Source organism: Orcinus orca, chromosome 15 (genome assembly GCF_937001465.1).
Source record: "Orcinus orca chromosome 15, mOrcOrc1.1, whole genome shotgun sequence".
Lineage (NCBI taxonomy): Eukaryota > Metazoa > Chordata > Mammalia > Artiodactyla > Delphinidae > Orcinus > Orcinus orca.
Window position 1 is genome coordinate 26,280,979 of NC_064573.1, and position 14,867 is coordinate 26,295,845.

The 14,867-nt window shown below is 41.2% G+C and overlaps 1 protein-coding gene across 5 annotated transcripts in view; it reads right to left on the minus strand.

Annotated features, from left to right (window-relative positions):
• Positions 1 to 14,867, minus strand: part of KATNAL2 (katanin catalytic subunit A1 like 2) — a 90,865-nt gene that overhangs the window by 11,045 nt on the left and 64,953 nt on the right. For 3 of the 5 annotated variants that reach the window (XM_033421357.2, XM_004266070.3, XM_033421360.2), the window contains 4 exons: positions 14,794 to 14,857; positions 14,477 to 14,595; positions 8,920 to 9,011; positions 6,646 to 6,756 (listed from right to left, as the gene is read on the minus strand). In XM_033421357.2, coding sequence (XP_033277248.1) covers positions 6,646 to 6,756; positions 8,920 to 9,011; positions 14,477 to 14,595; positions 14,794 to 14,857 — 386 coding nt within the window. The remainder of the gene's footprint in view (positions 1 to 6,645; positions 6,757 to 8,919; positions 9,012 to 14,476; positions 14,596 to 14,793; positions 14,858 to 14,867) is intronic. The other 2 variants (XM_033421361.2, XM_033421358.2) reach the window with 1 other exon arrangement.

The window sequence follows — 14,867 nt, forward strand, 5'->3', positions numbered from 1 at the left end:
TGTATACACGTCTATAGGAATCTCACGCCAGACAGGAGAGAGCCCATATGGGAAGAAGTCAGTTTACATGGGTACATTCTTCCACATTCCCAGTGCCAGAAGCTCTAGGATCTTATGCTTTCTTTACATATTAAGATTTTTTTTTTTTAAATCCAGAGTATGGTCATACTAGGTGGATGATTTTTAAAAGGGCTAGTGAAATGTCTAGCCCTTTTGCAAATAACAAGGAAAAGATGAGTTTCAACACGCTTCACACATACAATTTTTATACCTTCTTTGTACAAACTATCATCAAGTTTAGTAGACATCTAAAGATGGCATTTGCCTTAATAGCCCTGTTCAGTATTTTGTTTCCCTCTGTACTCCTAGGCCTGAGTTTGTGAATACTCAACAATACTAACTGTGCTTGTTAAACATTTCTTCCATGGCTATTAATTTAAGTGGTAATATTAAATATGCAACATTCGTTATTCTTCTCATTGCTAATTTACATATCAAATGACACAGATGAGCTGTTATTTCTTGCTTCCTTCTTGTCCTTTCTGTGATGCTATAGATCAAGGAAGGAGGTCCTCGGAGGAGAAGCACTGAATAAACCAAGATGCTGCACGCCACCTCACTGCTGAGAAGGGAGAAAATGACTAGCCCTTTGAGACAGAATGGATTTGTCTAGGGAAAGTGATAAGTTAACAAGCAGTAGGTGATAGCCTAATGCCTTGGAAGATGCTGTAGATAAGAAATACCACTAACCAACCATAAAGAATTTCTTTGGGGATTTTACGACTGGATTTTTACATAGTTTGGTATAATTTAGTTATTTCCCCAACAAGCATAGATTGCTTGAATCAGATAAGTTTATTCCCTCATCTAAGACCCTGAAGCCAAAATAAAAGTCTGTCCCAATACTTTTTTTTTGGTCCCAATACTCTTGATAAAAATATACTATTTCCTAATTTAAGGACTTGGACAGTATGTAGCAAAATACTTAAAAATAAAAACTATGCCCTTTCATACAGCAATCCTACTTCCAGAAATCTGTAGTCAAGAAATAACTAGATTTTGGTCAAAGATTTTTATTCAAGGAAGTTCATTTCAGTGTTATTTATAATAGAGAAAGTTGGGAGCATCATTTATGTTCAACAGGAAAGGAATGATTAACTAAATTGTGGTATATTCACATGTGGGAATTTTGGGCAGCCATTACAAAATCCAATTTTCAAGGATTATTTAATGACGTTGGAAATGTTCTTACTATAATGTTAAGTAATGAAAGCAGGACCCTGGTGGGAATACAAAATGTACAACCTCTATGGAGGGAAATTTGGCAATCTCTACTATAATTTCATGCACATTAACCCTTTGACCCAGCAATTCTACTTCCAGGAACCTTCCCCAAAGATACACTGGCAAACACGCAAAGTGATATATGCACACCATTACTCATTGCAACATTACTTATAAGAGCAAAAGAGTAGCAACAGCCCAAATGCCCATCAGTAGGTGACTGGGGTAGATTATCATATGAACAAGATGGAATACACGCAGCTACAAAGGGAAGGAGGGAGAACTTTCTGTACTTATTTGGAAAGATCTCCAGAACATTTGGTTATGGAAAAAATAAAAATACAGAACAATTTCTATAATATGCCGCTTTTTGTGTAAGTAAACCAAGTTCAGTTATTTTATGGAGTTCTTAAAAAAAACTTGACAGTTTATTTGTGGAGGATGTGACAGTCTGTCTCTAAATAATGTCTTTCTAAATAATGTCTGTCATTCCTTCCATTAGTCCAGTGAGCCTCAGCCGGGGGTAATTTTGCCCCCCTCCCTGGGGAACATCTGGCAATGTCTGGAGACCTATTTGGCGGTCACAACGGGGGGTGATGCTACCAGCATCTAGTGGGGAGAGACCAAGGATGCTGCTCAGCATGGTACAGCGCACAGGAGGCCCCACAGCAAAGAATTCTCTGGCCCCAAATGTCAAGAGTGCTGAAGGTGAAAAATCCAGAATTAGCTCTTCCATCTTGGTTATGCCAGGTCTGTACCATTTTCTTCATCAAAATGTTACTGTTATGATAGGTTTGGTATTATTACTGAAAATTCTGTTATAGTCACAAATATAAAATATATCTACATATTAGGATAAAGTGAATAACAATTATATTAATGTTGTTAAGAACTAAAATGTTCACAATTAGAGAAAAGACACAGATATAAAATCAAATAATTTAAAAACCTTGTAATCTTAAATTTGAGTGGTAAATATTAGTATGAACTCATCATTTGCCTCTTTTTAAAACTAGGTATGTATTTCCTAGCTCTGCCCAATCAAAAGGCCAGGAAGCAATGATAATCCAGTAGCAAGGAACACCCATAACTGTGGGACTGTGATCTCTAAATAGTATTTCCCATTAAAGGGAACCAGGGCTCTGTGAATCAATGGCTGATTCCAGGTCTGGAGCAGAATATTCAAATTGAGCCTGGGTCACCTTGTGCAAATGACAAAGAAGCTTGGCCCTGCCACACCTAACAGAAGGGGAAGCTAAGAAATAGAATCCAAAAGTTGGGGTTCTGTTATGAAAGTAGAAGGATGAAGTAAATATTGGGAGGCAGGGGCTTCCCTGGTGGCGCAGTGGTTGAGAGTCCGCCTGCCGATGCAGGGGACACGGGTTCGTGCCCCGGTCCGGGAAGATCCCACATGCCGCGGAGCGGCTGGGCCCGTGAGCCATGGCCGCTGAGCCTGCGTGTCCAGAGCCTGTGCTCCGCAATGGGAGAGGCCACAACAGTGAGAGGGCCGTGTACCGCAAAAAAAAAAAAAAATATATTGGGAGGCAGTTATCAATCTCTGCCACAGCAGCATGGGGGCTGACAATCAGTCTCTGGATCTGCCCTGTCCAGTAGAGTAGCTGCCGACCACAGGTGGCTACTGGGCACTTGAAGCAAGGCTAGTCCAAACTGAAGCATGCCCTAAGTATAAAGTGTACACTGGATTTCAAAGATTTAGTATGAAAAAAGGAATGTAAATATCACAATAATTTTTATATTGATTATATATGGAAATGATAGTATTTTAGATATATTGGGTTAAATAAAATATGTTATCAAAATTGCATATTATCTGTTTCTTTTGATAATTTTTAATGTGGCTACTAGACATTTTTTAAGTATGTGTGCCTCACATTATATTTCTATTAGACAGTGCTGCTCTAGAAAAACCAGTTACAGGGTCTTCTGAAAGGCTCGGAGCTTGGGAAATGGGACAGACATGGGAAGTTTAGCAAAGGCATGGAGAAAGAGGAACAAAAAATTCAGAGAGGGAGGGAGGGAGGGAGGGAAGACAGACTAGTGGCCACAGAACAGAAGAAAATATCTACAAATCTGATAGAGGACGAAACAAATCTTATAACTCAATAATTTAAAAACGGACAAAGGATTTGAAAAGACATTTCACCAAAGAAGATATGCAATTGGCCAGTAAGTACACGAAAAGATGCTCAATATCACTAGTCATCATGGAAATGCAAATCAAAGAGAGGAGATACCACTGCTCATCCACTAGGATGACTATAATCAAAACGACAGAGAATATCAAGTGTTGATGAGGATGTGACGAAATTGGAACTTTCATCCATGGCTAGTAAGAATGTAAAATGGTGCAGCGACTTTGGAAAACAGATTGGTCACTCCTCAATTAAACGTAGAGTTACCATAAAAATTGCGCTCAGAGGTATAAAAATAGGCAAATCTATAGAAACAGAAAATAGATTAGTGGTTGCTTAGTGCTGGGGGTGGGAGATAGGGATGACTGCTAATGGGTACAGGGTGTCTTTTCAGGGTAAAGAAAAATATTCTAAAATTGATTGTAGTGACGATTGTATAATCATATAAATATAGCTAAAACCATGAATTGTACACATTAAATGGTGAATTGTATGGTATGTGAGCAATATCTCAATAAAGCTGTAAAAAAAAACTAATGATGTTATACCAAACAAGTCATGAGATCATAGTGAGAGAGACAGAGAGAGAGAGAGAAAGAGAAAGAGAGAGGGAGGGAGGGAGGGAGGGAGGGAGGGAGACTGACTCATTGGTTACCACTGGAGGTTGCTAGGGCACAACTCACGACTCTAAAAATCAAAGAGAAAGAATTCTGATTTTCAAGTATGAACTACATTTCAGGGTAACCAAATAACCCTATTGGATGGGGCAAAGTTCTATGGTAGAGAATAATTCCAGCTATCAATCAGAAGGAATGATAGAATCACACCTCTAGTGAAATAAATGATTCAGGCAAAGATCATCAATGGATGCTACAACCATTGACGGGAACTATAGAGCAGAGGAACCTGGCTGACACACCTGAACCCACTGATCAATCTTGGTACCACCACAGGTGGGACAACAGGGCACTACATACTTCTGCATGTGATGCAGTGTGATGTACTCAGCATCATGTATGAAGTATGTCGCCAAAAAATTATATTAATCCTGAATCGAATCGAATCAATCTAACTTTTAGTCTAGAGTAATTATAAGGGCAAGAAGAACTAGCTAAGTATTACCATGAGCATACAATGGGCCACATCCAGAAAGTTTAGACTCTGCAGGACAACCTCCCTAGCAATCAAGTCAATAGCAAGTGGGGGAAAAAAGAGGGAGTCTGTTCTAGATTAAAAGATACTTAAGAGAACAACTAACTACAAAATGCAAATCTTGTTTGGTTACCAGTTCAGTAAACCAACTGTAAAAAGACATTTTTGGAACAATATGGGAAATCTGAATATAAACTGGGTATTAGAGGATACTAAGCAATTACTGTTAATTTTGTTGGGGTTGATAATGACACTGTGATAATGTAAGAAAATGTCCTTTTTTTTTTAAAGATGTATGCTGACGTATATATATGTGAGAAATAACATAAGAATCTAGGATACAGTTTAAAATGTTGCGGCAAAACAAGAGAGGAGGCAGCAATAGATTAAATCAATTGGGCAAGATGCTAGTTATCGAAACTAAAAAATGGTGGGTTCATTGTGCTCTTTTCTCTTTAGTGTTTGTCTAGAATTTTTCATCATAAAAAGTTTTTTTTTCAACCCAGCGACGTTCAAGAATGGGTAGGACTTACCGGTTCCCAGATATGCTGAAAGGATGCAATCTGTGATGTCAAGGAATCCAAGCTCAAAAGCACATATGTATTTGCCATTTGACATGACGAGAGGCAATTCTTTCAGAAAAACCCTTCTAGGCTTCTTTATTTTTGATTGCTTACTAGCTTTCTGTTTTTCCTCTCTGAACCATTTTATGTGAGGTTTCCCAACAACTGATCACCTCAGGGAAACTGCGGCAGCACTATAACCTCCTCAGCTAAGCCCAGGTTTAGCTGGGAGGTAAGGGCTCTCTATTCCTCCCTGCGGGGCACAGCCCTTCCCGGAGCCGTGCACGAAGCTGTCCAGTTTTCACCCACCCTCCTCAGCTGAGTCTTACGGTCCCCCTGGGTCATAAGTAAAGAGGTTATGATCAACCCTCTTTCAAACAGGTGAAGGAATGGAGATTCTTTCTCTAAAGGATTTCACTGCCATATTTAAATGATGGTTCTCTGTGTGGATTCAACTTTAACATTGTGTGTAAACACCTCTCTCTTCACAATGTAAAATGCTGATCACCTTAGCACATTAGAAAAGTCTTATAAATTAGAGAAGAGTTGAAGCTGGGTTGAAATTATGAATATAGTTAAAATAACAGATTACACATGAACATCATCACCTCTTGCCAGTGACGACTTGTCTGGGAGCCTAAATGATCAGCATGCACGGGCAGAAGGGTGTCTCTTTTCACCTTGGAATGTAGAAACAGAAATGGACGAGGTAGGGGGAAGGGGAAGAGTGTCACGAGTCCCAGCTCTGCCGCAAATAGGATGTTGACTTTGGGTGGACTGACCTCCCTTGACCTTGGTACCCACTCTGCAAATAGCAAGAGCAGCACTTCCTTATCTGGCTCCTGTCTTATCTGCAGCTCAGAAGAAACAAGGTATGTGAAAATATTCTTGTAACTATAAAGGGATTATAATTATTTTTTAAAATATTCTCTCCAAGTAGATATTATTTTTCTCTAGTCAACATCTCTTATTTCCCAATTCTGCTTCTAGAATTGGTCTTAAACCACTCTGGGATACAGTCTGAATAACAGACTCTGAGAGTAGATTATATTTTCAATTAGATATTATTTAGCTTCCTATTTACTGCGCAACATTAAGGTAAAGATTTTCCTCCCAACTTAAAGTTTAATTTCAACATGTTAAAATCCAAACATGTTATTTCTGGAATATTCTTTGAGTCCTGCAGATTTTAGCATTTTACAGTTCTCTGCCAAACCCCTGCTTAAACACATTTAATAATTTGGCTTTAAACTCAGAATGTCCATTTTAAATATTGTCAGTGGTAGCCCTGACCTACGTTCCTTCTGTTCAGGCATATTCTTTCACGGTACAAGTAGCAAGGATTGAGGACTTGACCAGGAAAGCCTTCAGCTTCATCTTCCAGGGCTGGAACCAAACAAGAGGACTTTTCCTGAAGCGCTCAGTATAATATCTTCATCTGTACTCAGTGGCTCATGAAAATGCATTCAGAATGTACTCTCTAGATCTCTTACCATGGCAGGTTGGAGGCTGCTAAGACAAACACGAGATCCTCGGAGCGGGCCAGCCCATCCATCTGCAACAGTAACTCAGTCTTCATCCGCAGGCTTCCTTCGTGCTCTCCCCTAGAGAAAGACGAGAAGGTGAGATGCTCCCAAGAGGCAGAGTCTTTGTTTTCATGACCAGAGTGACACTCATAGCAAGGACTCAGTGACGGCAGACCGGGTTCCCTTCTGACAACTAACCCCTTCCCTGCTGCATTCTCAGGAGCTACTCATCCCAGGGTTGGAGAAAAGAAGCAATTGGTACTACTTTCAAACAGTAACATAAAGGAAGTAAATGAATATAATGATGATATTGAAAAGAAAAACAGAGGTTGACAATGAACCAGAAAATAACCGAAGGGGAGACAGTGGCACTAGTAGATTAAAAAAGGCAGCCCCACTGTGTCGACCTGCCGTATCATTTACCCTTTTAAAAAATGGCTTCATTGAGAATAATCCTTTTCATTTATATAGCAGGCATGAAAGTACTTTACACACACTATTTCTTTTAGTATAATGTATGGACATAAACTGTCCAAGAAGAGATGAACCACAACACAATATTTCATTCTCTTCTAATAAGAGACAAGATAATGACACGGAAACTAGGCTTTCCTTGCACAGCAGAATAGAGGCAGTTTTCTGTGCAAATTCATCCTCTGATTTTCCCACCACCCTCACTGCTGAGACCCTCCAGCCAAGAAAGAGGTCACTACACCATAGGACGTGCACAATCAAAACTGGCTCAAAGTCCTGACCAGCTCCAGCAGGCTCTCATGTAGATCAAGTTAATAGGAAAAAAAAGTGCCTTTCTAGCACAACACAACATTCAGTTTCTCATCTCTGCCTGTATATGGTGGCAGCCCAAATTAGGCTTATGGGTTTTTTAAGAACTGTGCCCCTTTCTATCTAAGAGGAAATATAAATATCGTTATATATTTATCTAGCATTTACACATAATTACTATTCTTTTAACATAACATGACCCCCAAAGTCTTCAGACCACCTGCCCTTATTCTCTTATCCTTTGAAGACTCTCGTTTTAGTGTTTAACTTCCAGACAAGGAAACTGACACACTCAAGGCTGGTAGATGAAGTTTCCAAAGTAGCTCAATCAAAGCTGTGGAGGGCCCTGGGGATGCAGATGGGCAGAGTGCATGTAAGGGCGAGTGTCACTGCAGTAAGGCAGGCCAGGAGCACAGGGCATTGCAGAGGAAGTGACCACTAGGGCGGCCTGGTGGGCTTCCAGCCAGGCCCCCGTGCAGCTGCCTGTTCCCGCCAGGCCCCCTTTGGAGAGGCAGATCACCTAGCCTGGGGCTGACTAGCACCCATGAAGCCATAGAAACAGTTGCATTTCAATCAACGGACATGAATCCCATGCATCTTGGATGCATCTTGATGGTTGTTTTTCTCTGCTGGGAAAATGGTTTTTAATAAGTAAAATTTCATAAATTATATTCTAGTTATACTTCCAACAAGATAATTGTTTACTTTTTATTAATATTAGTTCTGCCTTGATGATAGACCATTAGAAGCCATCAATAAATGCAGCTGTGTTGAGTTTTCCCTGAGAGCTGTTTTTTCAAGCCAGGGATACCAAGTTTAGTAAAAAGTTTCAAAGAAAAACACCTCTGATGAAGACAGAAAGGTGTTCTTAAAACACACACACACACACACACACACACACACACACACACACAACCTCATTACAGTCTGAGATGTGTTCTGCCTGCTGGGGACATTAGTGGACACTTAATCTTTAGAGATAACATATGTGACATATTTAAAATCGGTCCGGCTGAGCCACAGTCTGGTATCACAGAGAAGTGGCGGCTTCCCTGGACTCACACGCCTTGTCCAGGGCTGCCTCTCAGGGCTTAGCCCTTGGCAGCCCCGTTCCCCCCAGGCAGCCCCTCTGGCTCCAGGGGAGGTGTTCACAGGCGGCTATTCTGAGCCAGCAGGATGGTTATGGCAGCCTGGGATCAGGGGCTGGGTGATCTTCAGGCCTGAAATCCACTCTGTGGGGAAAGGGCAAGGGAGAATGACATTTCCTCTGGTTATAAAAACTATTTAAATCAGCTATTCAGTTAACATGATCTAATTTAAAGACCTTTCCATGTGTCTGCAGAAAATCTGTGGGCTTATTAATAGGCTCATTCTGCTGGTAAATGTCGATGGGCTTCCGACCGTCAAACACACTTACGAGAGGGGAGAAGTGATGACCAAAAAAACCCTGTCTGTTACCCAGGAGCCGTGCCTCTCTGACTCATCACTGACTCCAGCTCGTCCAGGAAGATGGTGGAGGGGGCGTGATAGCGGGCAAGTTCAAATAACACCTGGGTAGGAGAAAAGCAACCACTTGTTAATTCATATACTTAAAGTTCTCAGATGCTCCCAGAGATTAAAAGCTTAGGATAGCTGTAATATTAAGCATTTATGCTTCACTTTGTTATTTCACAATAACTTTATAATCATTACACTTACTTCTCCCTAGCACTACCCCATGGTCCAATTATTTCCATTTACCACTTAGTAAAATTACAGCCAGAGAGAGTAAGTGGTTAGCTCAAGGTTATTAATCGTAGGATTTCCCTGGTGGCGCAGTGCTTAAGAATCCACCTGCCAACGCAGGGGGACACAGGTTCGATCCCTGGTCCGGGAAGATCCCACATGCCATGGAGCAACTAAGCCCGTGCGCCACAGCTACTGAGCCTGCGCTCTTAAGCCCACAAGCCACAACTACTGAGCCCGCATGCCACAACTACTGAAGCCCATGCGCCTAGAGCCCGTGCTCCGCCACAAGCGAAGCTACCGCAATGAGAAGCCTACGCACTGCAATGAAAAGTAGCCCCCGCTCGCCACAGCTAGAGAAAGCCCACGCGCAGCAACGAAGACCCAACACAGCCAAAACTAAATAAATAAAAATAAATAAATTTATTTTTTTAAAGTTACTAATCATAAATGGGAGAGCTTAAGATAAAACTCAGTTCCTGAACTTTGTTAGTTAGTTTGTTAGCTAATTTGTTAGTTAACCCTTGAGACCCCCTGCCAATAACATGTTCCACATGGACACAAAAGCCTTGGAATACGTAAAATCAGTTAATAATTTTTTTCCCCTTACCACTTAGAGACAATAAGGTTATTCTCAGAAGGAAGAACTGCAGAGAAAGGGTAGAGTTCCGGTCATGGGCAACAAGCCCAAAGAATTTTGCCCTTTCTGCTCCCCAAATTACTCCACGGGGTCCCCAACACTGCTGTTTGGTAGGCTCAGGTACTTGAAGGCAATTCCCAATTGAATAAAATGTTCCATTCCATAATAAAATATTATAGACTGAATAAGGACAGGAAAGCAACCAGCAAAAGAACAGCCATAAAAACAAAATCGAGAGCTCTAAAGGGAGATGTGGTGGTGAGAAAAGAGTATAAAAAACTATACCTTTTTTTAAAAAACCCTGAAACTAATCTCTTGAGCACCATATACAATTCTTCCCTGGTTGATCAGAGAAAGCATTAGAGACTTAGAAAAGAATAGATGTTCTTTAATAGGCATAGGAGATTTATTCTCTGTGTCACTTAGCACTAGCAAAGCATCACAGAATAAATAAGAGGGGAAGGCCAGATTGTGGTTTTCATAGTAGTAGCAGGTCGTCCCTTACAGGCCTCCCTGTCACTGAATGGGAAACTCCTCACCTTCACTGCTGCTTGTGTGTGTGTGGTCCCTCCATGCTCATGCGCAAGTGTTTTCCTTTCACAGAATCCTATTTCTGGCTCAGCCCAGTGAGCTTAAGAGAACAGTGTCAATGCCGGGACACTCATCACAAATGTTTTTTAGACACAACAGAAACCAACTCATTAGCAGCAGGTAATTTGTCTTCCTGTCACAAAAAGAAAAGCTCAAATATACCTGGTATTAAGGATGATTACAACAGCAGCAATCTACCCAATGAAAAATGGCATATTAGAACACTTTTACACGTTTTTAAGGAGCTCCCCAAAGTGCAGAGAGACCAACAGCCTCGATAAGACCAAACATCCTGCTGGAAGGAGAACCACGTCTGGAGCCTATGTCTCCACATGGACCACACCACTACCCTTCCACTGCCAGAGAATATATAGAACCCTGGGTAAGTGCTTGGGAAGCATTAGTCTAAAATTTTCAGAAGTTCTTGGAGGAAGTTAAATCACACAACTGGGGGAGGGTGGAATGTTGAAAGATGTAAGCAGCAACAGGTGTGTGCATTTGCTAAAGAAACCACTCAGCTACTCAATAGCATCCACTCCTAAGAGACATGAACATTAGGAGGGGAGGGAGAGACGTAACCAAGGGCTCCCTATAAATAACTCTTTAATTGGAATAGAAAGAGAAGCAAATGGTAGGAAAGCGCCTCTGATTTAGGGGAAGGCCTTGAAGGGCTTTCTTTATCTGAAAGCTTCACTGTAAGAATCTTGACAGCATGACCAAGGTTTTCCAGGTGAGGCTCTTTCCAGGAGCTCAGAAAATAAGAGTAATTTCTGAAAGGACAGAAGATAAGATCCTTCCAGATTAGCATTAGCAGAGTTATCTGGTTTCCTTTTTTTAAAATTAATTAATTACTTTATTTATTTATTTATTTTTGGCTGTGTTGGGTCTTCGTTGCTGCATGCGGGCTTTCTCTGGTTGTGGCGAGTGGGGGCTACTCTTCGTTGTGGTGCAAGGGCTTCTCCCTGCGGTGACTTCTCTTGTTGCAGAGCACGGGCTCTAGACTCGCGGGCTTCAGTAGTTGCAGCACGCAGGCTCAGCAGTTGTGGCTCATGAGCTCTAGAGCACAGGCTCAGTAGTTGTGGCTCACGGGCTTAGTTGCTCTGCAGCATATGGGATCTTCCCGGACCAGGGCTCGAACCCGTGTCCCCTGCATGGGCAGGCGGATTCTTAACCACTGTGCCACCAGGGAAGTCCTGTTTTCCTTTTGAATTATTTTTTAATATCCAAAAAATGTATTTCATAGAAAATAAGAAATATGAATATCTTCTAAACCTATAGAAAGATGCTCAAATTCATTCAGAAGGAAAGAAATGCATGTTTGAGCACTTAAATATTAGTTTCACTATCAACTGGCAAAGATTTTTAAATTTGGGTACTACATGGTGTTAGCCAGGGTGTGAGGAAGCAAACACACACACCACTGATGGGAATGTAAGCAGGTGCAACCCTGTCGGCAGGGAATTTGGCAATCAGTGGTTTTCTTTCCTTCTGACCCAGCAACTCTACTTCTAAGAAATTGTCCTACACTACACTATATGCAAAGACACGTGTATAGAAAGACTCTTCACTGTAGCTTTTTTCATAATAGCAAGAGACTGGAAACAACCTAAATGTGTATTAAGAAAAGATTGGTTAAACACGTTTTGGTACAACCATGCAATGAAGTGTCATGCAGACATATTAAAAACATGTTCTGTCTATCTATAATAGTGTGGAACAATATCCACGTTACATTGTTAAGTGTGAAAAAACCCACAAGGTACAGAAGAGTATGTGTGCTATGTTCCTACTTGTATCTTAAAAGGAGGGAGATCGAGATACAGTTGTTGATGTTAATGTAGATATAAATAAACGTTCTGGAAAGCAATTGTAGTAGTTTCCTCCAGGGAGAAGGCTCAGGGGTCTTTTTTACTATTTTTTTCAGAAAGACTACTTTTTTTTCTTTGGCTGCATTGGGTCTTCATTACTGCACCTGGGCCCTCTGGCTTTCTGGCTTTCTCTTGTTGCAGCGAGTGGGGGCTACTCTTCCAGGGGCTCCTCTTCGTTGCCGTGCATGGGCTTCTGATTGCGGTGGCTTCTCTTGTTGCAGAGCACGGGCTCTAGGTGCGCGGGCTTCAGTAGTTGTGGCACACGGGCTCAGTAGTCGTGGCTCGCGGGCTCCAGAGCACAGGCTCAGTAGTTGTGGTGCACGGGCTTAGTGGCTCTGTGGCATGTGGGATCTTTCCGGGCCAGGGATTGAAACTGTGTCCCCTGCATTGGCAGGTGGATTCTTAACCACTGCACCACCAGGAAAGTCCCTGAAAGGCTACTTTTTAAATGTATGGTAAAGGAAGGGGAAAAAATTGGGGGCGGAATCATTTCCTAACTCTTAGAAGTCTAGCAAAACAATACTGAAGCAGAGGAGAACTTGAGTTAAATAAAATGCTCACACAGAATGGAGCATTCTAGTTAAATGACTTTTCTGGCTATTCAACATTAAACAAGAAAGTCCATTTAGTTTAAATCTTTGTTAGGAATGTTCATTAGGGCTTCCCTGGTGGCGCAGTGGTTGAGAGTCCACCTGCCGATGCAGGGGACACGGGTTCATGCCCCGGTCCGGGAAGATCCCACATTCCGCAGAGTGGCTGGGCCCGTGAGCCATGGCCGCTGGGCCTGCGTGTCCAGAGCCTGTGCTCCGCAGCGGGAGAGGCCACAGCAGTGAGAGGCCCGCATACCGCAAAAACAAAACAAACAAACAAAAAAAAAACCAGAATATTCATTAAACATCTGAATTTCTTCTTTGCCTGGGTGAGTCTTGTCCAGGGAATCTTCCTCCAAGCACCTTGCAGTGTTTTGTGCTCATAGTTCAAAACACCACTTTTCATAACAGGAGATGAATCTAAACTGATTCTGGGGGCACCTTGTAAGTTTTGTTGTTCCTCATCACGCAGAAATGGAATGTTAAAGAGAAAAGTCTTCAGGCTGATAAGGATTCTAGTTTGTTGGATTTAAGCTAATTGAAATCTAGCTAACTAGAATCACATGGAACCCATAAATTTAGGAGCAGCTAAAATTAAACCCCGTCTGGCACTGAGTTAGACTCAAGATGAAGAACAATGAAATAGAAGATGTCAACATAGATTTCCATGAATTACAATCTGGTAGGGGTGATAAGAATTTATAAAAACTTACACATTTGAAGTAACTTGAGAACAATCACAAAGTAATAAGTAATAGGTTATTTTAGGTAAATCAATCCTTTAAAAATATTTTATTATCACTTCCAAATAAGCCACAATATTTTGAAAATAAGTCTATCCAAAGTAATGTAATTTAAGTATAATATTATAGAGTAATTTCTTTTCAGAAAATATATCATATTTATATCCACTTTGAATTGATTACTTATCAGTCATCCTACAGAGTGCAATAGTTTAACAGGATTTCTAAGCAGGACCTACCTTACACCGAGGCATAAATCGAAAAACAAGTGTTCTCATAAGGTGACTGGAAGATATAGTAAAATTTTATAATATAAAATATACCATATACTATGAATGAGATATTGTAAAGATGGAAACAATCTCTCAAGGGAAGAAAAAAATCCCTACAGGCTATGGGCTCTGCAAAGGAAAGTTGCTCAGAGCACCTGAAAGAATAATTAAGTTTTAAGTTTCTTGATTCTTCCTTAGAGTATCTAGTATAGGGACTAGCATACCATAGTAGCCTCTCAATAAATGTTAACTAAATATACTGCACATGCTTAGTAATAAATGCTTCTTGAATGAAGAAATAATAGACCACTTCAGAGACAATTTTTTCCAGCTTCTATTCCCAAGTTGCATGAATTGCAAAAGGGCTGTTGGTCAAATTCCCAAAGGAAGGGAGATCATGTTTGATGATAGGGGCATGACTGATAGCCACACATAGTAGTCAATCTACCTCCCAGGTTTTTGGTAATTAAGATCCAGGATAAATTTGAACATACAAATCACTTAAAACAAATAAGATATAACCTCATTTTGTACCACGGTATTTTGCCAGAACTTAACCTAAAAAAACAAAATCAAGAATCCCTACCCGAACAAGCTTTTCTGAATCCCCTCTCCATTTGCTCACGATGGTAGATGCAGAAATATTAAAGAAGGTTGTTTTGCATTCCGTAGCCACAGCTTTGGCCAGCAAAGTCTTTCCTGTACCTAGAATCACATGTGGGTAAAATATATGAGCGGCCCTCGAGCTCCATTCCTCTGCCTGCAGACAGAAGGCAGTCACACAGGCAAAACAGGAGGTGGTTACTCAGCAAACACTGCCCCAGCCCTGAAGTAAGGACAGATGGGGCAACTCGTCCTCTGCACACACGCTTCATACCAAGGCCAAAACAGAAAGCCCTTTACCTGGAGGTCCGTAGAGCAGCAGTCCTCTCCAGGGGGAAAGGATTCCTGTAAACAGCTGTGGGTACTATGGGAGC